This window comes from Cucurbita pepo, chromosome 5 (genome assembly GCF_057944985.1).
Source record: "Cucurbita pepo subsp. pepo isolate OVF chromosome 5, ASM5794498v1, whole genome shotgun sequence".
NCBI lineage: Eukaryota > Viridiplantae > Streptophyta > Magnoliopsida > Cucurbitales > Cucurbitaceae > Cucurbita > Cucurbita pepo.
Window position 1 is genome coordinate 16,999,028 of NC_141802.1, and position 23,454 is coordinate 17,022,481.

Here is a 23,454-nt window from a genome sequence, read left to right on the forward strand (position 1 = left end):
AAGCTGGACCACGGCGATCAAAATCAAGTTACCTAATAAAAAAACGTGAATATTAGCTTTTAGGAACCGAATCAGAATTCTATACGTGTCACCTCTTCATTGGTTAACGTTCTCAAGCAAAACACACATAAGGGGAGGCAGTTATCGGGTACAACATCAGAAACAAATTCCTTAATCCACACCGTTTATTAATCAGTGGGACCCGCCTATATAAAAAAAGAACGGTTAGATTGGAAACCCTAAAGCGGGATTATAATGGAATCAGTTACACAATAATATAACTCGCCCCGTGAAGCAGCAGCATAAAATGGCATGTTCAGATGGTCATATTCGTAGTTTTGGTTTCTTCTTCTTCTTCTCCATTTTTTTCAACTTCAATTTTCAGCGGGAGAATGGTTAAGTGTTTCTCTCTCTTCGTCGCTCTCTCTCTCCTCGCCGTATCGGCTATCGGCGGGGATCATTTCTCCGGCGATAGTTATGGAGATTCCATAATCCGTCAGGTTGTCGACGATGGAGGAGTCAACGGAGGAGGAAGTAACGGCGACGATCTGCTACTCGGAGCTGAGCACCACTTTTCAGTCTTCAAGCAGAAGTTTGGGAAGTCGTACGCCTCTATGGAGGAGCATGATCGTCGGTTTAGGGTCTTCAAAGCCAACCTGAGGCGAGCTCAGCGCCACCAGGCTCTTGATCCATCTGCTACTCATGGCGTCACTCAGTTCTCTGATTTGACACCATCGGAATTCCGAAGGTTGTTTCTAGGGCTTAGAGGTCGCCGTCTTGGACTCCCTGTGGATGCTAACAAAGCCCCTATTCTTCCTACTGATGGCCTTCCGACTGATTTCGATTGGAGAGATCATGGAGCTGTCACGGAAGTCAAGAATCAGGTTTGGTTCTTTTCTTTCTTCTTTTTTAATTTAGTCTTACGTTTATCTTTATTTTTCCTATAATTTTTTTTTTTTTAATCTGGGGCGAAGAGTCATCTTCGTCTTATTTTAGTATGGAATTTAATGCTTTCAGATTCTCTTCCGTATCTTTTATATTTTTTGTTCTGTATAATAAATAGTTCTTTTAGTTTCAACTCGTACTCTGTATCTGTTATTCACATTCCTTGTGTTGACGATGACTTCCAATTAATTCTGTTAACCAAGTTGAGTAATATTTATTGAACCGAGGTTTTGATTGCTGTGATTGATTTTGTTTCTGTTTTCTTACAAGGGTTCGTGTGGATCATGCTGGAGTTTCAGTGCAACCGGTGCTCTTGAGGGCGCTAACTTCCTTTCTTCCGGCGAACTTGTTAGCCTCAGCGAACAACAGCTTGTTGACTGTGATCACGAGGTTTGGATTTGAATTTCCATTCATCTTTGAGTTGCAATTTATGAAGTGAGTTTTTCAGAATTTACGTTTTGATTATGATCGTTTATGATACTGAATTGGGTGTCAAATCTACCTTTCTGCACATGATTCCATTGTTTTAGGAAGCAAAATACCTGTTCTTGCGCTTGATGATCTATGTTTCCCGTTTATGTTGATGGTTGGTTGCTCTCTATTAGATTTAGCATCTCTATTGCATACTTTGGAGACAATTGGTAAATATTTGCGTCTGTTTAGTATTGGCTGTGCTCATAAATCATATGTACTAGCAAATTCGGCAGTCTTCAAAAGGATTCAAGGGCATGATTTAGCCTTACAGGTTGCTTGAAGTACTTCAAGGGATGAATGATTTGGTTCACTTATCTACTCTGGAGCTTCATTAAGGAAGGTGTTTCTTTTTATGTTCATGCAATTTAATGCACTTCTATGGTGTTTGCCAGTGTGATCCAGAAGAAAAAGGTTCCTGTGATGCTGGCTGCAGGGGGGGGCTAATGAATAGTGCATTCGAGTACACATTGAAAGCCGGTGGACTAATGAAAGAGAAAGACTACCCATACACTGGTACAGATCGTGGAGCCTGCAAATTTGACAAGACCAAAATTGCAGCATCAGTAGCCAACTTCAGTGTGATCTCCCTTGATGAAGAACAAATTGCTGCCAATCTCGTGAAAAATGGCCCTCTTGCAAGTAATTACAGTCTCAACCATGCTATATCTTAGATCCTATTCTTTTCTTTATAGTTGCTCACTGCTCGATTTCTCTTGAATGCAGTTGGTATCAATGCTGTATTCATGCAGACATATATTGGAGGCGTTTCTTGCCCTTACATTTGCTCAAAGCACTTAGATCATGGTGTTCTATTGGTTGGTTATGGATCTGCTGCCTATGCTCCCATCCGAATGAAAGAAAAACCTTACTGGATCATTAAGAACTCGTGGGGAGCCAAATGGGGAGAGAATGGATACTACAAACTCTGCAGGGGTCGCAATATCTGTGGTGTCGATTCCATGGTGTCGACAGTAGCTGCAGTTCATATCGCCTCAAACTAGTATATTATCACATCACCCTACAATTCCTGTATATATGGCAATATTATCACAGAAGTTAAGTTATTAACTGCCATTTTAAGCGTAGAATTTGAACTCTCAGATTTCTGTTGGTTTAGAAACTGGAAAAAGTAGCTTATACACATGCATATTTATATTTAGCTCAAGCTGTTATGGTTAAGTTTGGATTGTTTGCAAGCAAAAACAAGCTCTTTGCTCTCTTTTTCTTCTGGTAAAGATTGCTTGTTGAGCTTGTGAACTCTCTCATAGCGAATCTTTTGAGTACAAATCTTGGGGAATATTGAAGCAATTGGCTATCTACAACAGCCCGCAACCTAAATTAAGTATGGAAAGAAAATCAGATCATCCGCAAAGGAAAGATCACCATTGCCAAGATCTTGCTTATGGGGTAAGTAATGAATCATATAGTTGGGCAAATAAGGTGTTTTGTTTCAATAGGCATTCTTAGGGACTTGCGTCATCAATTCGCAAAAGGTCATGCTCAAGTTAGAACTAAGACTCCTAAAATACCAATACCATTTCTTGCACACCATACGTTCAAACTCTAAACCCCGCCCTCAACCCAATAACGAAAAAGAAAAAAATAAAAAGATAAGGTCATTCCATTTCGACAAAAGACTCACACCCAAGTTCCTTAGCTTTGAGTCTCCTATCCCGATCATGATTTTCCTACCTCAGAGGGAAAGTTCCCTTTTTGGCCAGTTGTGGGCGAGGAGTTCAAACTATTTGATAGTATGGTTAAGTTCTATATGAAGCTGCCTCAGCCTAGATCCCTCGCTAAGAGTTGAGCATACCTAGAATCTCATGTCTGACAAACATGCCTTGGCATGAACAATACTTGCCACAATCCTCATAAGCACATATCTTTTCAAAATCATGGTCAAAAGCTATAGTTCTGGAAAAAGAAGGATGCAAGAGAACAAATACGAAAAAAGATCACAAAAATGATTATATTTTACCAAGCAAAAGCCTCTCGCTGCATAACAGACAACGAGAATTCGGCGGGAGGGTCCTGCAAACATTTAACATGTAAGATGTCATGTCCTCCCTGTAACAATCAATTCATATAAAGCCCTCCTGTATTTCATCTCATCATACCTAACATGAATAGCCTATTTCAAAATTCTGAAAACTTTATTACAGTGATATCACAATCAACTAAACAAAAAAGAAACGACAAGAAATTTAAGTAGCAGAACCGAAATTTTTTCAAGGTAGGCTAGCTGTTTACTCCGTCACCTTCTATTATTACCTTCCACAAGTACACTCATGAATACTCTCAACAACAAAGCACCTGTTGTTGGAAAGATAAGTGAGGTTATTGCGAAAAGATATAATTCCCCCGAGTGCGATCATCGATTTTGGGTGGGAGAACAAAGTAAACCAGATGCATCTGCACCAACAACAGCAATATCACAAACAGTACAAAGTTGCCCTTCCTGACTTGGCACAAACCTGGAACTACAGTATGGGCAAGAAACGTCCTTCTGACCCCGATAAATTGGCACGTAAGTTGCTCCACAGGTCACAAAGGGGTTTCGGAAGTCATAATTCAGTTGGGATGCATCTGTCATATTCCTCTCTGCAGCCTGCAGCACTTGTCTGGCTGTCTTAGCTTGATTCTCAATTGAGGGATTGGTCTCGAGAAGTCTACGAGCGAAGTTGGCAGCACTGGCAAGGTTCTTGGCCTTGTAACAGACAGTCATAGCATTTAATAGAGCAAGCCTCAAATGTGGCATCTGAAGGTTGCAGTGAGTAAAATAGGCTGCAAGCTCCATTTGACGTACTGGATTGTCCTTGAGTTCTCTCCTCTTCAGTTCCATTTGCAAACCCAAGACGTACTCTTTAACGATAATAATTAACTCCTTCACCTCATCGACTTCCCTCCTGGACTCAACAACAATAAGAGGGATGGTATGAAGAATACCGAGAAAAAGACGAAGAGCCTCAGCAAACTTTCCTGATGTTGTGGCCTTATAACCAGCTTTAAGCTTCTCCTCCAACTGAGTGAAACTGAAAATAAGTACAGGGGATCCTTTTGCATTTGTATTACTAGATTCGCTGAATCCTCGTTCTATCGCCATGGACACTATGGGGGCAGATGAAACAGCACGAAGATAGGTCTGACTTCCAGCATGAAGATCCAGAAATATGGATCTTAAGGGAGCAAAGTTTTTAATTCCAAGTTGCCTGTTAAGCAACCGCATTGCAGTATCAAAATTACCAGCTGCAACGTGTTCTGCAGCAAGAGATGACCTCTGTATCCAAACCTGGTAGGCAGGCAGGCCAGGAGTTGGGGCCACAAAAACTGAACTCCGAGAACTGACCGACACTTTGGGAGTGTCAGCTTCAGGTGGGAGCTCCAAATCTTCAAGGTCCCATCCCCCTTCTTCCTCATTTTCCTCTGCACCTTCCCCATCCTCCAAAATTGCTGTAACATCCCCATTCTGTAAGCCATCGACGACATCAACGACATCCAGCTCCTCACCCCAATCACCCTCGGCAACCTCATCATCATCGTCGTCAGCACGACCCCCACCCACATTATCCAGCCCACCTTCAAATATTCCCTTCATAACTCTCAGAAGTGGCCAATCACCACCGCACATGACTGGGGTAGGAGGCAAGAGGAGGGATCCGGTTTTGCCTTCTGGTGAAGATGGAATGTCATTCCCCAATTCAGCAGCCAGCCTTTCAGCTACATCATGTAAACCATGGGTTGACGCTGTAATATATGCAAGAGGTAAGTGGCCAACATTCTCCAAAATCTTGATACGCTCACGAACATCACCAAGATATAGAGCATTGTGAAATTGACCCATGACGTCATTCTTAACTTCAGCAATTTTTAACATCTTGGACAGTTTGGCTGTGTTACCAGTTATGAGATACAGGAATGATAACCTTTCAAAATTTTTGGTCTTCTGGTAGGCGTATTCCACAATGCCGGCATTGCCTTGACGAAGAGCTTCGACACCCAACCTATACCAATGATCTTTCTCATCAATTGCTGTGGCAGAGGCAACTGCTATTTGAATATTTCCACTCTCAAGAGCCAAATTGAACCTGGTCCTCTCGTCCTTCACAAAGTGAAGTGCAACCTCAGGAAACCCTTTCTGTTGCAAATACGCAATCATTGCCTGCCCACAGAGCTGTGAGTTCCTTATCATGCTCATGACATGGTCAAATCTCTTTTTCAAGAGAGAGAGCTTGAACATGTATTCTGTAGCATCAATAGTAAACGACTTAACCGTTCCATCCCTATCTAAGCAAAAAAGAGCATTGCCAGAAACCTTTGTAATATATATTGGAACATCGAGGGTTTTGATTATACCACTATCACCATTGGGGAGGCAATACTTAATGTGGTTTAGGGTTGTGTAAATAAAAACACCACTATCATCCCAAGCTCCACTCTTCACACGAATCGTCTCATGAAGAGTGCACTGGTGAACAAGTTTCTTGTTAGCAATAATAATTGCATGTTTGCTAAGCAATGCAACACTCTCCATGTCATTGGACCAAACAACGTACTTAACAAAAGGGGTTTGAAGATCACCAAGAATAAGTCTCTGCTGAAGATCATATATAACAACTCTATCCTCTGCTCGACACAATAAATTACCTGTTCCAGCGTAAAATATCGCATCTGCAGTAATGGGAATAGGGACCTTCTTAACAACCTCATTCTTTAGATTTTTTAACATGACTTGATTGTGACTTTTATCGAGCACAGCAAACCTATTTCGAGCCACGAACACTGCTGATCCTCCAAGTCCTCTCTTTGCATCTTGGAAGCTATCGCTTCTACCAAAGCTATCCTTAGTTATGGTGTAAAATTCATAACATCCCCCATCCAAATCTGAGCAAATAAGAACTGTGTTTTCTGTAGGGCTAAATGAAAGGGTCCTTGGGCTCTGATTCAAGCTAGTGGAACCAGGCCTTCGAACTGGGATGACCTGTGAATCCTTTTGAGTGGAGAACTCATAGAGGCGCAAAAAGCGGTCTTTCACATAAAATAGAGAATCGCCACTAGTAGCAAATGCAGGTCTTTCTCTCTCCAGCTTAAAGACAATCATGCCACTGTCATGCCCAGCTGCTAATAGATTCATCTCAGGATGTGCAGTGAGAATCCAAAATCTATCATGCTCTCGACGAAATGTCTGAAGTCCAGTTCGCTTTGTTGCATCCCAAATGCGAATGCTTTTGTCCTCGGAATTGGAAACAATTATATCTTGTTTGGCATGGAACATCACACTTGAAACATTGTTCATGTGCCCCCTTAGTGTGTCCACTTCCCATGCTTTTGTGTCTGAAAGGAAAATGATCAAGTTAGTATTAAAAGTCATACTGTTCTATGCTTGATGTGCATTGATAAGGCTTTATTCCCGTCTCCTTCTATTTTTGTTCTTAATACTGGGGGAGATAAACCAAAAGTAAGATAATGATCCCCACAAATCCTATACCATAAATATGAATTTTTTTAAAAGATTCAATAAAGTACTCACAACTAATAATTTGCAAACCTTCCGAGCAGCTCCCTATGACCCTAGCAAATAAATTTCAAGCAGGTTGTAGCCTATCTCTTGTTCAACTTAAACACTTAGAGGATAGAGAGATGATAGGATTACTCTCCTACTGTCTACAAACGACTATTGTCAATAATAAATCAATATTAAGGACAACTAGATAGACTCATCAATACAAGCTAAAAATTAAACTCCATGGAGAAAGCACAAGTTCTCGATTAAGTACCGTTCATTCGCCACAATTTCACTTGTCGATCATCAGCCCCAGACACAATCAACGGCAGGGTAGGATGGAATGCCGCCCAATTAACACCTCGATCATGACCTTCCAAGACATATTTAACAACAGCATCTACACCGCCAAATAGATCAGCATTCATTTGACTCAACCGCAAGACATCATCTGCTGGGGAGACAGTCTTCTTCCTCAAGGCACCAATGTCCCAAACACGAACAGTCTGATCTAGGGAAGCTGACACAACAAGATCTTCCTTAGGATGAAATGAAGCACACATAACATAGTGGTTGTGGCCCGTCAACACAGAGATACAAGTACGTGACTGCCAGTTCCATATACGAATAGTCTGATCATCACTCGCACTTACAATCCATGGATACTCATGGTGAAATTGCACAGTGCGTATATAATCAAGGTGTCCAAGAAGAGTAAATAGACATCTATGAGTCTTATAGTTCCACACTTTAATCTTATAATCATCCCCTGGAAAAAGATAAACCATCAGTATTTTTACATATCTAATGTCATTTATAAAATGTGCTTGCAATAGCTTGATTCACATCAGTACCCCACTAGTTCAACGTGAAATTCACAGGTGCAAACTATTAAGGACATCCTTTTAATAAAATAAGGTAGGCATGATATTAAGATTTCTATTTCTCCATTCACACAGAAAACAACAACCTTCTACGGTAATTAATGAACCATGATTCTTATTCTCAATATAAGAGCTTTACATCACTGTCCATGCATGAAGCAAATGCAAATAAGTAAAGTACTCAATTTTCTCATATTCATTCATTGCAACAATTGAGAAGAAGTACCTGCAAAGAACAGCAGAGAAGGGACAAAATATTTCAGCAACTAGATAGAGATTAAATTCAAGGTTCGATTTCAATTAACTTGGAATAGTCCCAAAAACTAATAACAAAGGTATACAACATATATCTACATCAGAATTCTAATATGTGCATGTTCAGAGTAAAAACTAATAACAAAGGTATACAACATATATCTAAATCAGAATTCTAATATGTGCATGTTCAGAGTACATCTACATCAGTCTTTTTCATGAGAAATAAAAACTTCATTGAGGAACATGATAGGATACAAAAGGGCATACTAATAAACAGCTCAAAAGGAAGAGACAACAAAAGCTAACTATACAAACATAAAAAAAAAACGACTTCACCCCCAAAACGACAAGGTGAACCTCCACATCTGTTTGGGATGATTCCAGAAACTATGAGTGAAAAATATGAATAATTGGTAAAGTAATAACACTCAGCAATTACTATTTTAAAGCAAAGAAGAGGAATTCGAAACCTCCGGAGACAAATAGAGGCTGAGACTTGTGAAAGTGAACACCACGAACAGGCCCCTCATGCTCATCAAATCTATCAATAAGCGTGCCCATACGGTAATCCCATAACTGGATCACTCCGCTGTGAAGACTTGCAAGGATCCATGGCCTCTTGCTGTGGAAACTCAACCCTTTAACTCTATTACTCTTCGTTTCAAACTTCGTCAGCATTTTCTTCACCTAAAGAATTCTGCACCAAAACACGTTGCATCAAAGCTCAAAATAGATTATCCTTAACCTCCCACACCCAAGTGCCGAACTCCTCCCAGATCATAAAATTCCACTCACCAAACGAAATAACCACTTAAGAAAACAAAACACCCATCAAACCACACGGTTCCTCATTACATTACCAGAAATTTAAATCGAATAAACCACAATGCGAAATCCGTACATTAACTTTTCAGGTAGACTTCACGCCCATTTCCGTGCAACCAAACAGTACGAATATCTAAACCTAACCGTGCAATTTTTCATCAGATCTACACAAACTAGCAACAAAAAAACGACCACACTCGCAAGAATTCATGGCAATTGTACCTCAGATCCGATCAGAATGCAAGAAATCAACAAAAGCACAGAATTGCATCCACAATCAGCTCCAGCATAAGCAAACGCAGCGATTGAAATTGTAAAGAAACGCGCGAATCAATTGAGAAATGGAGAGATTGGAGGGAAAAGAAAAAAAAAATAGAGAAGGAAGGGAGGGGTCGCAGTGTTCTCCTGGATCTGGCCCTCGAGTGTTCAGCGTCCTAATATTGCAAGAAAGAAGGAAGAGAGATGTGAAATTTAATTATTTTAAATTACAATTAAATGAGAATTTAAAGCAATTTTATATGTAGAAACTATAACCAAAATATTTATATATTTTACAAGTTTCTAACAATAAAAAATATATATATATATATTTTTTTAGTAGTATAAATTTTAATACAATATTTAGTGGGTCGAAAACCAAAAAAAAAAAAGATTTTCTGAACGTCTTAGGGCATTCGTTCGAGAAATGAAAAAAGTCGGCAATGGTACGCTTATGGAGAATGACTTGAAAATGTCTCGAGAACGAAACCTTCTTTTGGTTTTTCTTTTTTTTCTTTTTTTTTTTTATCATGTCAATTTCATCAAATTTGAATATTTCTTGCAAAACTGTCGGAAAGTACTAGTCGAGACTCGGTTTTCACTTCATGCTTCAAATACCCTGGATAGGGTTTTCGTGCTCGGGTTTGGGTTGTAAAGTTTGGTACATATGGCTACCGTTTTTATGGGGTCTTATTTTGGTTTCTTTCTATAATGGCTACAGATTCTAGTAAGACCAAAATGAGAAAGAAGATTTTCTAAAGGTCCAAATGGCAATTCAAATTTCAAGAGTTATATGTCAATTATACTGAGCTTTATTTACTTTAGCATGGCTAATAGATTCCTAAATTTTTAATTTTTCTCATAAATAGGTATTTAAACTTCAAAACAATGTCTAAGTTTTTTTTATTTAATCAGTCCCTTAATTATTAAAAAAATTTATAAATTTATTTAGTCCATTATTTTTTTAAATGATTTTTTTTTTTTTTTTGAGTTTCTCTATAATTTTTTTTCTTACATAAAAGATTTGAATTTTTTATCGCATTCCAAAAATAAAAACTACTTCTTGTTTAGTTTTAAATTCTAATTTTGTCCTTTGTTAAAAATAGATAACAAAACAAATAGATTTATAAGCATAATTATAAATTAAAAAAAAAAACTAAATAATTATCCCACGACTTTAAAATTACAAGGACATTTAAATATAAATTTTAATTTTATATATAATAAACAGTTTTTTTTTTTTTCATTTTTTGAAATTTGAGTGTAGACACAAAATTTTTAAAATTTTAGTTATTATACATTTTTAAGAATCTAAAACTCAAAACTAATTTATTATACATTTATTTTTTATACAAAACTCTATATTATAATATTCAAATTTGAATTTTTAAAAATTAGTTTAACATTATATAATATTTTAATATTTTTAATATTTTTGTTCATGACGGAAATTATATTGAAAAATTAAATTATCCATTAAAAAAATCTTTAAAATTAATATTTTTTAAAAATATATATAAAAAAATGAGAAAAAAAATTCATATCTGGATTCTTACAAAAACAAATAGAAAATTTTGCATAAATGAAAATTGAAATTGTTGGATGATGGAAGTCCCACGTCGACTAATTTAAGGAATGGTCATACGTTTACAATCAAGAAATACTCTCTCCATTGGTGTGAGACCTTTCGAACAAAAATACTCTCTCTATTGGTGTGAGACATTTTGGACCAAAACAAAGCCATGAAAGCTTACGTTCACAGTGGACAATATCATATAATTGTAGAGAGTAACGTTCATTTAACAGAAATAATGAATGAAAAAACTTTTAAATATTTCAACAATTTTAATGTTTCTCTAATCAACCCTTAAAATTATATAATTGTCACAATCAAATCCTGTGTGGACAACATGACACTCCAAAAAGGTTGAAATACAATTTTAAATTCTCTTCATTAATTTAAAATCCAGATTTTAAATTCTCACTTTCATATTTAACGGTGATAAATCACCGACTAATATAAACAACAATTAAATATATTTCCAATAAAAATGAAATGCATAAAAATTTATTGTTTATGCCAAAAACAATATATTAATTTAAAGTGGACCATCCATTCCAATCATATATTAATAAATCTTGATTGACAAAAAATAACCATACTATCATTATTGCATTTTGAATTTTAAATCTATTTATGAAAGGCATAACTAATTTAAAAAAAAAAAAAAAAAAAAAAGGTTTTATCAAAAAAGAAAAAAAGAACTTTTCTATACAATTGAATTGCAATGATATTTCAGACACAACATTGGCATCTGTAACTTGAAATGTAATACTCTCTCTCTCTCTTTCTCTCTTTCTCTCTCTCTCCCTCTCTCCCTCTCCCCCTCATATTATTTTGACATATTTTCTAATATAATATCAAAAAAAAAAAAAAAAAAAAAAAAAAGTCTTATATTCATATAGCCTTTCAGAAGGTACATACGGATTTATCGAAGAATTTGCTGCTTCAAATCGCATCCCATGGTAACACTAGTAAGTGGTAACTTTTGTAGACAAATCCCTGCACAGAATTAACGGAAAACAGTCAAATAAAATAGTCATTAGTTATATAATCTAATACCACCAGCTATGTTTGAATTAACTTTTGAAATGATAGGGAGACCCAAAAGTATTTTTCTTAAAGTCTAATAGTGTTCGGTGTTGAGGATTGTTGAGAGTGAGTCCCACGTTGGCTAATTTAGGGAATGATCATGCATTTATAAGTAAATGAATACATCTAAAGTCTTTTGGGGAAGCCCAAAAGCAAAACCAATTATTCCCTAAATTAGCCGACATGGGACTTTCATCATCCAACACCTTGGTCGACATGGGACTTTCATCATCCAACACCTTGTTCGACATTTGAGGATTAGCCAATAGTACCAATCTATTGGCTGGCTCTAATGCCATGTTAGGACTTTCATGTGAAATACTTATTATGTACGCATATTTTGGAGGAAAAATCAGATCAAATGCTTCCTCTAAACAAAATTTGAAAAAATCACATTTGAACATGAAATTCTTTGAAAAGCGCTTTTAATTGATAATAAGACTCACTTTTAATCATCTTTAACCACTAAGAAATCAAACATGTACTGTAACTAAAAGACTTAAACGTTGGGCACTACCATAGTTGAAGAAATGATTTACCTTTATCCAGAGGATAACGGACTAAACTGTTGTATAATATGATGCCACATCAAGAGGTAAATGCAAAAAGCCGATCCGCTATGTTTGTACGGCAGATTGGACACTCAGAACAAGCGAGAGAACAAGATTTACACACTGCAATGGCGGAAACAGAGCTTAGTTGTATAAGCTGGAAATTGACACACAAAAAAAAAAGCAGAAGGAAAACCACTTACAGCAGAAGTGCCGACAGGGAAGAAGAATTGCCGCAGTTGGCGATTCAAAACATACTTTACAAGTATTGGAGGAATTCACATCGCCGTTTGTCATGTTTTTTAGCTCTTTTTCTTTCATCTCCTGCATCTTTGCCTGAATCCAATAAAGTTAAACAATCGTTGGAAATTTGAGTGATTTCAATGAATTTTCAATCACAAAAAAATGGTCATATAATGGCTTGGAAGTTTGCAAATACCTTGAGGCGGAGAACCAGTGGTTCTTCCTTTGGAACTTCCCCTGCTGCTGGTTTTGAGATATCCAGCATTCCTCTGTCCGTAATGCTAGAATCAGTTATGGTGCTGAATTTATGTCCATCAGCAAAACACTCCACTTCACCATTGTGCCTTGTGTCATTGGGTAAATCTGGCACAGTTCCACCCTCTTTCTTCAACTTAGCAACAAGCACCCACATGTTCGCCAAATCATTTTCCAGAGCCTCCTCTTTCTTCTTTCCCTCTTCAATCTTTTTCCTGTATTGTTCTTCTATGAATTCCTTTTCGGCTAATGCAGCTTCCAGAGCTGCTTCACGTTGTTTCCTTGCCTGAAGTTCGAATCTTAAATCATCAGAATCAAGACTCCAAGAATCAAATTCGTTGTGGATTGTCCCGGCCCTTTCGTTAAGACGCCCCCCAGACAACTTCCCTTTTCTCCCAGGTCTTAAGTTGTCATTATACTTGCGATTAACACCATTTGCATTTTGCATGCTTCTAGAGTGGACCATTTCTCGAGCAGATGACAAGTCCTTTTCTAATTTGGCATTCTGTAGTGAGAGCTTAGTCACTTCACTTGCTAAATTTTTCAACTCAACAGCAGCAGCAGATGCCAGTTCTTTTGCATAAGAAGCTTCTTCATCCAATTTCTGATTCCGAACACGCAATCCACTGTTTTCCTCAGAAAGTTGAACGTGTTCCAGCCTTAATTTCTCATTTTCGATCTCCTGAGGAAATAGTGTACATATAAAACAGTTTGAGAAAAGAATTAATCAAGTGTATTGACTTATCCCATAAGTTCAAACCTACAGATCACCTGTGACTGAATTTTCTTTTTCAGCTCATCAACACTTTCTCCAGGTACATGCTGTTGAAATATCGATGATGATCGATCACTAGTAAATGATGCCAATTGCTGCTCCAAGAGACGTACTTTATCCTGTAATTCCTTGTTTTCTGCATTCTGTAAATAACCAGATTTTTATACTTGATGAAGTGGGGGGAAGTAACATCTTGAACGAGGAAAGGGGTAGCAAAAAAAGGTATAAGATAAGAATATTCTTTAACAAGATGGTGAAGAACCTTGTTCAGCAACTGTTCCTGGAGGATTCGGTTGTCAGCTGATTTGATCTGATCATTCATCATAATATTCTTTAGTTAAATTATGAACAAAAAGTTCAGGATAAGGGTAATATAGTATTCACCACCAGAGTATGCTAGCTTTGATATAGTGCAAATTCAACATAATAAATATTTGATAGATGGGCTTATTCAACTGCTGGTGGGAAACATAGGGTGCCAACTTGTTGACCTTGAAAGGCTAAACACACATAATCACAACTCACCTCCAGTTCGAACCCCTTTTCGTTGCACTGGGCCATCAATCTGGTAACCGTCTGATGACAAAGAAATTCAAGTTTAGACCGATAGATAACTAGTTGAAACCCAATGTTAACCACGAAAGAGATTGCACCTGTTGCATTTCAGCCAGTGAAGCATTGGAAACTGAGGCCTCACGACTCTCAGTTATTCGTTGCTCTAAAACCCTCATTTGTTTCCTTTTCTCTTGAATCTCATGCTCCAAGCTCTGAATCTGTAAAAGTTAGTGCGAATGTTTAGATATAAACAATAGTAAACAATATTGCAGTATGTGGTTTCTTCATGCAATGCACCGAACAGCTTTCTGAATGTAAGTTAATTTTAGAAGCCAGTGTCTTAAGATGTTAATAACGCAAATTAGAAAGATTACGAGGAAAAAAGAAAACAAAAGAGAGATCACTAACTAGTAGACAAAGCTCCAAGGAAGTTAAATGTTAGGCCTCTCATAACATCAAAAGTAATAGGGTAAGGAGTTCTAACTGATAGGCATACAAGTGCATATAAATCATTTAGCAGGAAGCAATTGACGAAGCAACAATGTCATATTTGAACAGTTTCCACTGAGATGGGATATAAACATGCAAACCACAAATGGATTTACTTGAGTTTTACAGCTCTCTGGGTCAGTCACCGACTGCTCCACCAAGCGCTTAAGGGTGCTAGTACTAAATGCAATCTCTCCTGAAAGCATTTTAACTTGCTCAACTAGAAGGTCCATCTGATCTGACACTGTCATCCCACCCTACCATCCAAAACGTAGTCATTGCAACACCAGGATTTTACATCAACAAGAACAACTAACCAAAATATTAAGACAATAAAAATAATAATAGATTTAAGAACAAAAGACAAAGAAGCTATTTTATGAGATCAGCTACATATAAATGTGTTTGAGTTACATATAGAATGCGTTTGAGACTAGGTGTATGATCCGGCTCAAACATATAAAATAATAATGCTACATACTTCGCAAATGAACTCAATGAGAGAAATAATTGTCTCCATGAGCTGCATATTGGAAATACATACACACAATTGAATCAACAGCAAGATTACTCACTTGATTTGATTCAGTAATTGTACTACTGGCAGAAGATAGCTCTTCATTCCATTTGCTTGAAGAGCTTTGTTGTTTGAAATCATAGGAAGGGTTTGATTGAACTTCTGAGATTGAAGATGGAGATCCCTTGAGGTTTTCACTCTCAGTAGGCAACGACACGCCTCTCAAGACATCAAAGTTCTAGAAAGATACAATATGAAATATCAATAAATGAGAAATTAATCAACCAATCAATCCCAAAAGTAAATATACCCGCCAATTAAGATAGTGGCAATTTTAGTCCGCTATTGCCCTGAGGTAGATGAAACATTATCTTCCATAGTTGTGTGTATCTCGTTATAAATAACCATCAAACCACTAATGCATAAATTTCAAACAATTAGGACCATCGCCCAAGGTTTCCATGAATACTATTAATATAATCATGCATTAAATGAAATCTATCGGATTTCCGCTGAAGGTGGTAGCTACAATTCAACTTTTGTCAAATTAAGAGACTTGTTGGTATTCCCATCGATCTAAATAAGAAATTGACAGCGTAAGAATTTTTAAGGATATATTGATGAAAAATACCATTTCTTCTGACATTTCAAGTAAAATCATGGATATCAAAAAAATAAAAGGATTAAATTAATAAATGTCATTAAAAAAAATTATTCTTTTAGAAATAATAACCAAATAGCAAGATACAATATCATCCATATAAGAAACAACAAAGATAATATAAATTATAATAGTTAGTTATTAAATGACAATGGAGCAATTTAAATTGTAAAGAGTGATTGACATTTTTAAAAAAAAATAGTAAACTCATTTTTTCTTTTCATTTATACCCAACAGATATGGATGGTTGTCGGATTTGTCAAAAAATGTCAAAAGCTATTCAGATATATCTCCACCGGTAATGACATGCCAACTAATTTTCAATGATATTTTAATGTCAATCATATCATTTGTCAATGACTTCAGGATTACACAACCGAATTCAGGAAGGGAACTTACATCATCATCACCAAAAGAAAGATTCCTTTGCTGACTGGGAATGTCACTCAAACTTCCAGGGATTGAATTCTTTGAAGAGACAAGTATGAGTTTAGTCAGCCTCTGAATCCTACTCGTAAGAGCAACCTTTGCTTCTTCTTCTTCCTCCAACCTTGATTGCATTTTCACTTGTCCGGCCTCCAACTGTTGAAGAAATAACAAACAATTAGCAGAAGAGTTCTACCCAAATAAAAATTTAATACCTGTCTCCATTTTTTTGTGAGATGGGAGCAACGGAAAGAAACCTGTTGCCGTAAGTTCATAATCTCTTCATGATTGACACCAACAAGCATGCCCTTCTTTAGCAAATCGAGTTCTTGTTTCAGGTTAGAGATTTCTCTTTGATACTTTTTAATCAAAGATTTTTCATCTATAATCTGGAACACATTTAAGAATAAGTAAGGAATATGTCTATGTGAACTACATAAAGATCATAATTATTACAATATTTGAAACTAACCTTATTACGTGAGGCATAAATTTCTACTCGTTTTGCCCTGTTTGCAAACTTTAATGTGTTGTGAGTTTCTTCCATGTTACTGGATGCAGGGGTAACAGTGCATATCAGCTGAGATAATAAATAGCAGACTGTCACTGGAAAAATTCACATGGTTTACACACAAGCAGCCTCAACAAAAAAAAAAAAAAAGAAAAAAAAAAGGAGCTATTATTGCAACTTATATGGTTATATTGTACTCACAGAAACATGCCCACGCCCACTTAGTGATGATTGCAAAAGACGTGTAAGCTTAGAATCTCGATACGGAACATGGGATGCTTTCCCCTCGCTCAGTTTTCCAATAACCTTCACATTGTAACCGCTGATTCATGTTATTTCTAAATTCTTATATATAATCAACATAATGAAAATTAGTACACTTAACTAGAACTACAAAAAAATCAATTTACGCAAAGTTATAGAAAATGGAATTTTAATGTTAGAACATGAAAAGATCAGCAAGCCAATATAATATGTTTGCGAAAAATTCAAACTAATGTACAACCAAGTGTTTGACTACAGTAGTCCCGAGGTAAATATGTGCTTTTGGTTGGTCCTTCCAACTAAAAATTAGAACAATTGTCAAACAAAATCAGTACCAGGTACAATGGTCTTTTACTCCAAAAAGATAAATTTACTCAATGCTAAAGAAGATGGAATCTTAATGTTAGAACTTGAAAAGATCAACAAACCAATGTCATACATTTACGACAAATTCAGACTTGTGAACCAAGAATTTGACTATACTAGTCGTGAGGTAAATATGTGCTTTTGGTTGTTCTTGCCAACTAAAAAGATAAAAGACACAAATCCATGCGTTGAAAATTAACTAAGAGGAGGCCATACAAGCCAAATATTATGTCATCACGATGAGAATAAATATAGGGCACCTACAGTTCCAAGAGTTAAGAGACTTTTATTTATGTAAGACCCTTCCTTTCTCCGTAACCCAGTTGTTTCAGTCTTTGAGCTTTCAGATCCAGCTAAATCGATCAAATTCTAATGACAATGAAGAAGGAAAGAGAGAAATTAGCCACAAAAAAAGGTCACCAGCATGACTAGATTTATATAAAAGGATATTTCAATCTCACAAGCTGAGAAAAGATCACTCCATCATACTCATCACCATGAGCACTACTTTCGATCATCTGAAAACAAACAAACAAAAAAAGAGATTAGAGAGGGTGGCAACAACCAATACATAAAACAGAATTGAATTTTGTAATGAATTTCTCTAAAGCTTGATTATATATGACAGTGCCTAATGAATCCAACGATGCAGTAGGGTCAAGACCAAACCAGAGTAAACCTCAACATAATAACAAGCAATAAAACTAAATTGCACTTCATAAAGCAGAAAACTAAATCCAGACTCATAAAGTTAAGCTAACGCTCATGTTACACATGCTTAGGCAATATCATTTTACAGACCATTCAACCATCTAGAACAGAAATATTACCAGTGTAAATATGGTGTGACTTCGACTACTGAACAGATTGAAATTATTTGATCCAACATGACGATGTTCTGCCATATCAAATCAATAATTGTAATCATATAAATCAAAATGTAGTGGCAATCATGCAAAAGTAGTAAAAAGAAATTAATGAAAAGTGAGAAATGAGGAATTGGTACATGAAGTACCTTCTCCGGCAGCAATGAATGAAAGTGCATGCCCTGGAGACAAAACAACTTCTTCCTTTATGCCCTCAACATAAGTGCCCTGCAACGAAATCAGTGCATTTAGTCATGTGTTTGTAACAGTGGAAAATAGAAAAATCCATCCATAAGGCCAAGAAATTTCAACAGAAAGCTTCTAGGGACAAACCTGTGCATCTTCTCTAACTCGCAAATTTTGACCTGTTGGATCTAACAAGTCATTTATGACCTGGTTCAGAAGAATAAATTCCACAAAGATCAAATAGGATAAAAACATCATAGTACTAAGAAATTCCATCCTTAAAGCACCACTCAGATGACGGTATACAGTTACAAAAGGTTATCACAAAACTCCAATATAGAAGGATGTACCAATAACTCCATAAAAAATTGAAACTGATAAACTACCAAAATGGATTTTAGTGCAAATGATGATTACCTCATTGTAGATTTCAATATATGACACACGAAGCAAGAACTCCCGCCCTGGAGTCTGAATATTAGGAAAATTTTAATCAGCCAAACCCATCAATTATGAAATGAAATCATGAAAAATTTGAAAATAAAGTAGAGCATGTTACATCAAGCATGAAAAATCAGCACAGCAATCAAGAATATATGGTGATAAAAAAAAAAGGTCACATTGCCATAGTTGTTGGACAGATTTATGAATGAAAGAAACCAAAGGATCTTCAAATAAAGATAAGGATCTCTCCTTCGGCAGATTTTTTGGATGCTATGGTTTCTTAAGTTATATCTTGGTGTAAATGTTCACCTATATCTCAACACTATAGCTTATTATGAAATTGTTTCTTGTTATAAAACAAATAAAAAGGTAAAGAAAAATGATAAAAGACACAACGCAGTTTATAAGGGAGAATATTTCACACTAATATCAGGAACCAAATCAGATCTTTGTGACAAAAAAACAAGATTTCCATAGGACAGCAGGTAAATGCAAACGTGTTATACAGTAAATAGCTGCTGAAGCACAATTCACAATTCAAATTAATATCAGGTAAATGCAAACGTGTCATCCAAGAAGCATGGAAAATCCAAAAGGAACATAAAAATGCCATGTCAAACGAAAAAAAAAGTATAGTAACCAAAAGTGAAAGACAAGATAAAATCACAATAAATTAGTATAATAAAAAAGGCAGCAAGCAACTGATAGTAACAAATTTAACAGTGCATATCCTGAAAAAATCCTTACATCTTGGATAATGCTGAACACGTCCCTTATAGCCAATGGTATAATACCTGGAGAACTTTGATCTCCCTGTACAAACGAAAATAGAAGCAAAGAAAAAATGAAAAAACGATCACCAACTATCCAGCACAGGAAATATTGCCAAAATGCAAGCTACCATGAAGAGCTTCGAAGAATCGCTGAATATAATGAAGATTAAGTGATTATTGTTAGTTAAAGCTCTTATTGAACTAATGGGATTTACACTGAACATTGGTCAAAATAGGCAAAAGAGTTTTTTACCCCAAAATTTATTCAAACATCATCAGGTACTAATATAGGTTTTGGGAAGGGAAAAAAACAAATAAATTATTTTATTAAAAAATAAAACGATGAAAACAAAGTTTGTAGATAATGGGTGAATGATAGAAATAGAAATGGAAGAGCAACAATATTAAGGCCCAAACATTCAAATAAATATGTAGATCGTAGGTCTATGGATACGATTCCATGGCAAAAGGATCTGTATACATCCGTATGCCCAACAAAACTACACCCCTGATTGACGACCAATAGAATTATCCCAGGCCATCTACAATTTTAACTGACTTAAGGCTAAGTTCTTGTTGGCCAATTTTGTTATTAAAGAATAAAAGCAACAAAAAGAGTAGAAATAAATCGGTAATCAAGAGGCCTCAACAAGGAAATGACAAACTACAGAGAACTAAAACACAATATCACCCATTAGCAGTGCTCGTATAATTCATTCAGCACAGAGCGGCCGGTAATTGGCAATCTTCACTTTGTTAGACTGAGCCAATCAACTATACCTCTAACTTTTTGTCAATGGCTCAATCAAATAATATAATTTCAGGAATGAAGGGACAAATCAAAGACGTTAACTCGTAATTTTAAATTTCTTAACAAATTTCATTTAAAAAAAAAAAAGAACAGAAATAGAATTGTTAGATGATCGAACTTACATGCATAGTGTGTGTCTTCCCACTGCTTGTGACACCGTAAGCAAATACAGTTCCTGCATTATCGCAAACTTAGTAATAATAATATTATGAATGAAGTCGGAAACCTAGCGTATACAAAAATAAATAAAATAAACGACGTTCAATGTCCGAGTCCTGCAGCAATAAAAATTGGATGGCATAATGCTCTAGAATAACCAATGCACGTTTCCAGTAAATTCTAACTGTTCTTGTTGCACTCAAACTGAATGATTGATTTAGTAATTTGTGATCTTGAAGAGAATAAGTCACCGACCATTGACACCTTCCATCGCAGCTTTGATGACAGGCTGAGCCGCTACTTCATACACCTCTGGAGTAGAAGTCTGGGATCCAAAAACCCTGTCTACAACAAGAAAACACCAAGGAAATCAACTTCACGGAGGAGAAAAAAGCACAAGAACATCTGCATTCTTTTTACTGACAGTTAAGAACTAACGATCATTGTAATTTGAAATTAAGAAGTTCGAGAGAGAATACCAAACGCATATGCAGTTGCTGGATTATACTCATTCCGCACCAATTTATCCCCATCCGCGTACCAAGCAATCTCGTCCCCTCTCTGAAACTCCCTCTCGCTACAAACACAATTTTCAAAGTCAAACGAATCCACCTCATTGCTAACAACCAAACCACCCGATTCCCCCACCAATAAAGCCCATAGATCTGATCTCCTACACTGAGATCTAACATTACCTCAACGGCCGAAACCGAATGGTCACCGAAATGCTCTCTCCACACCGCGATGCATCCACCGGCTCGCTAATCAGCTCCTCAGACGCGAAACCGACAGGCGTACAAGTACTTGAACCATGCGGACTATTGTACATTGAATCAGAACGGCCTCGATTGGGAGTCATGGATCGAGAACCAAGTCCTCCGCCGGAATTGAAGTAGGACGACGCCGAATTCGAACAAGAACGAGGAATCAGCTTACCATTGGTAAACGAAGAGGAAGAAGAAGTTGAAGAATACGGACTGGAAGACTTCCGGTACGAAAACGGCGAGCTACTCCGTGCTCGTGACGACGAGGCCATGAAGTAGTTCCGGCGAACAGCAAGTACAACAACCGGAAAAGAAGCCGGAACAGAACAACTCCAACAACAACAACAGCAGCAACAACAACAAGCACTCACCTGAATCCGTGAAGGAAAACGAAAGAAATGGAAGCTTTCTCCCTCCTCTGGTTTCTCATGTGAAAGAAATTTTTAGAGAGAGAAAGAGAGAGAGAGGTCCCAATAACCGGAGGGCGAGAGAGCGACGGTAGTGTCTGTTTGTAAACTTAGAAACTTCAAATTTTGTTTTAATTATTTTAATATATATATATATATATTTTTTTTTTTTTTTTAATTATGTTTGCCGTTTTCCGGGGCGGATTACAAAATTTATAAGTTTTACCAAACGTGTGATGACGTGGAGAAAACGGCTGACGTGGCAACGTCTTAACGATGGAAGTTTTTTTGAATTTGAATGACACGTCCCCCCGCGTTAATAAATGGGTTTTTGAAACTTAAACCATCCATTGAGCGGGAACAAAAGAATGACAGCGGCCGTCAATTATACCCATTTATCTAAAAAAAGACAAATTAATTATTTTATTTATTACTATTTTCCCTTTTATTTTATTTTCAATGGAAATACAATGGTTATTTGAAAAATGAGTAAAAATAAACCATATGTTAAACCGCACCCAATCAATGTGGGACCCCTTTCAGGTTGACAGATAGTTCGGTGTCTAGCTCTGATACCATTTGTAACGACCCAAATTCACTACTAGTAAATATTGTCTTATTTGAGCTCTCCCTTTCAGACTTCCTTTAAGGCTTTAAAAGGTGTTACGTGAAAATTTTCACACCCATATTTTAAGTCTTTAAAAGGTGTCTGCTAGGAAAAAAATTTCATACCCTTTTAGAGAGCATTTTGTTCCCCTCCTAATCCACGTGGAATTCTCACAAATTTACTATATTAATTTATAAATATTTTAATAATTCAAAAAAGCAAATCATCGACATTTAATATGATTATACATTAAACTATTTAAATTATGAATTTTATATCCAATCATATTGTAATATATATATATATATATATATATAGATATATATATTAATATTCTTTATATAATTTAATTATTAGTACAAGCCTATAAACTAGAAAAGGCACGTTGGATAGACATACAATAATTTCAAATAATTGGTTTTTTTTTTTTTTTTTTGTTGGGGTAAAAAATACTCTTTAATTATACTTTTTTTTTTAATATAAAATTAATTTAGTCACAAAATTTAAAAATACTATATTTATTAAAATTTTATTTCATTTTCGTTGAGTTTTAAATTAAATTTTTATCACTAATGTTTATTTTAAGAATTAGTATCGAATTTTCATTAATTAAATTAATGGTAAATTTTTTATTTAATTATAATAGTGGTGAAAAATAATAATGGTTACAAACAACTAAAAATTAAGACGTAACGAGATTATGTCACGTGGCAGTTTGCAATTGTGGAAATTTTTATTTTGTCGTTTCCAATGATTTTATTAAAATAGAAAAATAAAAAACAATAATTAATAATTCACGTCATTCTTTCAACTTTGTCATTGTATATAGCAAATATTCAAATAATACAAACATATAAAGTTTTAAAATCTTTTTAGTTTCTTTCGACTTTATGTAATTATTTTTATTTTTTTTTTCCTTAAAAGACTTTCTAAAAATTGTAATTATTATGAGCTAACTTTTATTTAGCTCAACCAATATAATATATAGTTTTAATAATAACTGTTGGGCTAATAAAATAATAGCCAT

At 35.8% G+C, this 23,454-nt stretch overlaps 3 protein-coding genes across 4 annotated transcripts; 1 reads left to right on the plus strand and 2 right to left on the minus strand.

The window, feature by feature from the left end:
* Nucleotides 1–319: 319 nt before the first annotated feature.
* On the plus strand, nucleotides 320–2,578 carry LOC111795726 (cysteine protease RD19A). Its single transcript, XM_023678290.2, has 4 exons — nucleotides 320–884; nucleotides 1,216–1,335; nucleotides 1,812–2,058; nucleotides 2,143–2,578. Exons 1-4 carry the CDS (start codon nucleotides 321–323, stop codon nucleotides 2,418–2,420), a joined length of 1,209 nt encoding a protein of 402 aa, XP_023534058.2. The 5' UTR covers nucleotide 320; the 3' UTR covers nucleotides 2,421–2,578.
* Nucleotides 2,579–3,362: 784 nt separating this feature from the next.
* On the minus strand, nucleotides 3,363–9,349 carry LOC111795725 (coatomer subunit alpha-1). The gene is made up of 4 exons (XM_023678288.2): nucleotides 9,109–9,349; nucleotides 8,532–8,758; nucleotides 7,194–7,688; nucleotides 3,363–6,750 (listed from the first exon to the last, which is right to left on the minus strand). The coding sequence occupies exons 2-4, from the start codon at nucleotides 8,737–8,739 to the stop codon at nucleotides 3,791–3,793; spliced, it is 3,663 nt and encodes a 1,220-aa protein (XP_023534056.2). The 5' UTR covers nucleotides 8,740–8,758; nucleotides 9,109–9,349; the 3' UTR covers nucleotides 3,363–3,790.
* A 2,221-nt stretch (nucleotides 9,350–11,570) lies between these two features.
* LOC111795325 (kinesin-like protein KIN-7D, mitochondrial) lies at nucleotides 11,571–21,943 on the minus strand. 2 transcript variants are annotated; one of them, XM_023677666.2, is made up of 25 exons: nucleotides 21,345–21,942; nucleotides 21,129–21,226; nucleotides 20,905–20,994; nucleotides 20,613–20,665; nucleotides 19,654–19,719; nucleotides 18,880–18,933; nucleotides 18,610–18,669; nucleotides 18,426–18,504; nucleotides 18,241–18,308; nucleotides 17,872–17,928; nucleotides 17,675–17,779; nucleotides 16,982–17,086; nucleotides 16,742–16,849; nucleotides 16,527–16,658; nucleotides 16,243–16,425; nucleotides 15,241–15,420; nucleotides 14,782–14,922; nucleotides 14,275–14,394; nucleotides 14,147–14,197; nucleotides 13,884–13,931; nucleotides 13,618–13,764; nucleotides 12,788–13,528; nucleotides 12,552–12,684; nucleotides 12,337–12,471; nucleotides 11,571–11,707 (listed from the first exon to the last, which is right to left on the minus strand). In XM_023677666.2, the coding sequence occupies exons 1-24, from the start codon at nucleotides 21,683–21,685 to the stop codon at nucleotides 12,386–12,388; spliced, it is 3,246 nt and encodes a 1,081-aa protein (XP_023533434.2). In that variant the 5' UTR covers nucleotides 21,686–21,942; the 3' UTR covers nucleotides 11,571–11,707; nucleotides 12,337–12,385. The 2 variants fall into 2 exon arrangements, with proteins under 2 accessions (XP_023533434.2, XP_023533435.2); XM_023677667.2 differs by lacking the exon at nucleotides 14,782–14,922 and having other exon boundaries at nucleotides 21,345–21,943.
* Between the last annotated feature and the right edge of the window lie 1,511 nt (nucleotides 21,944–23,454).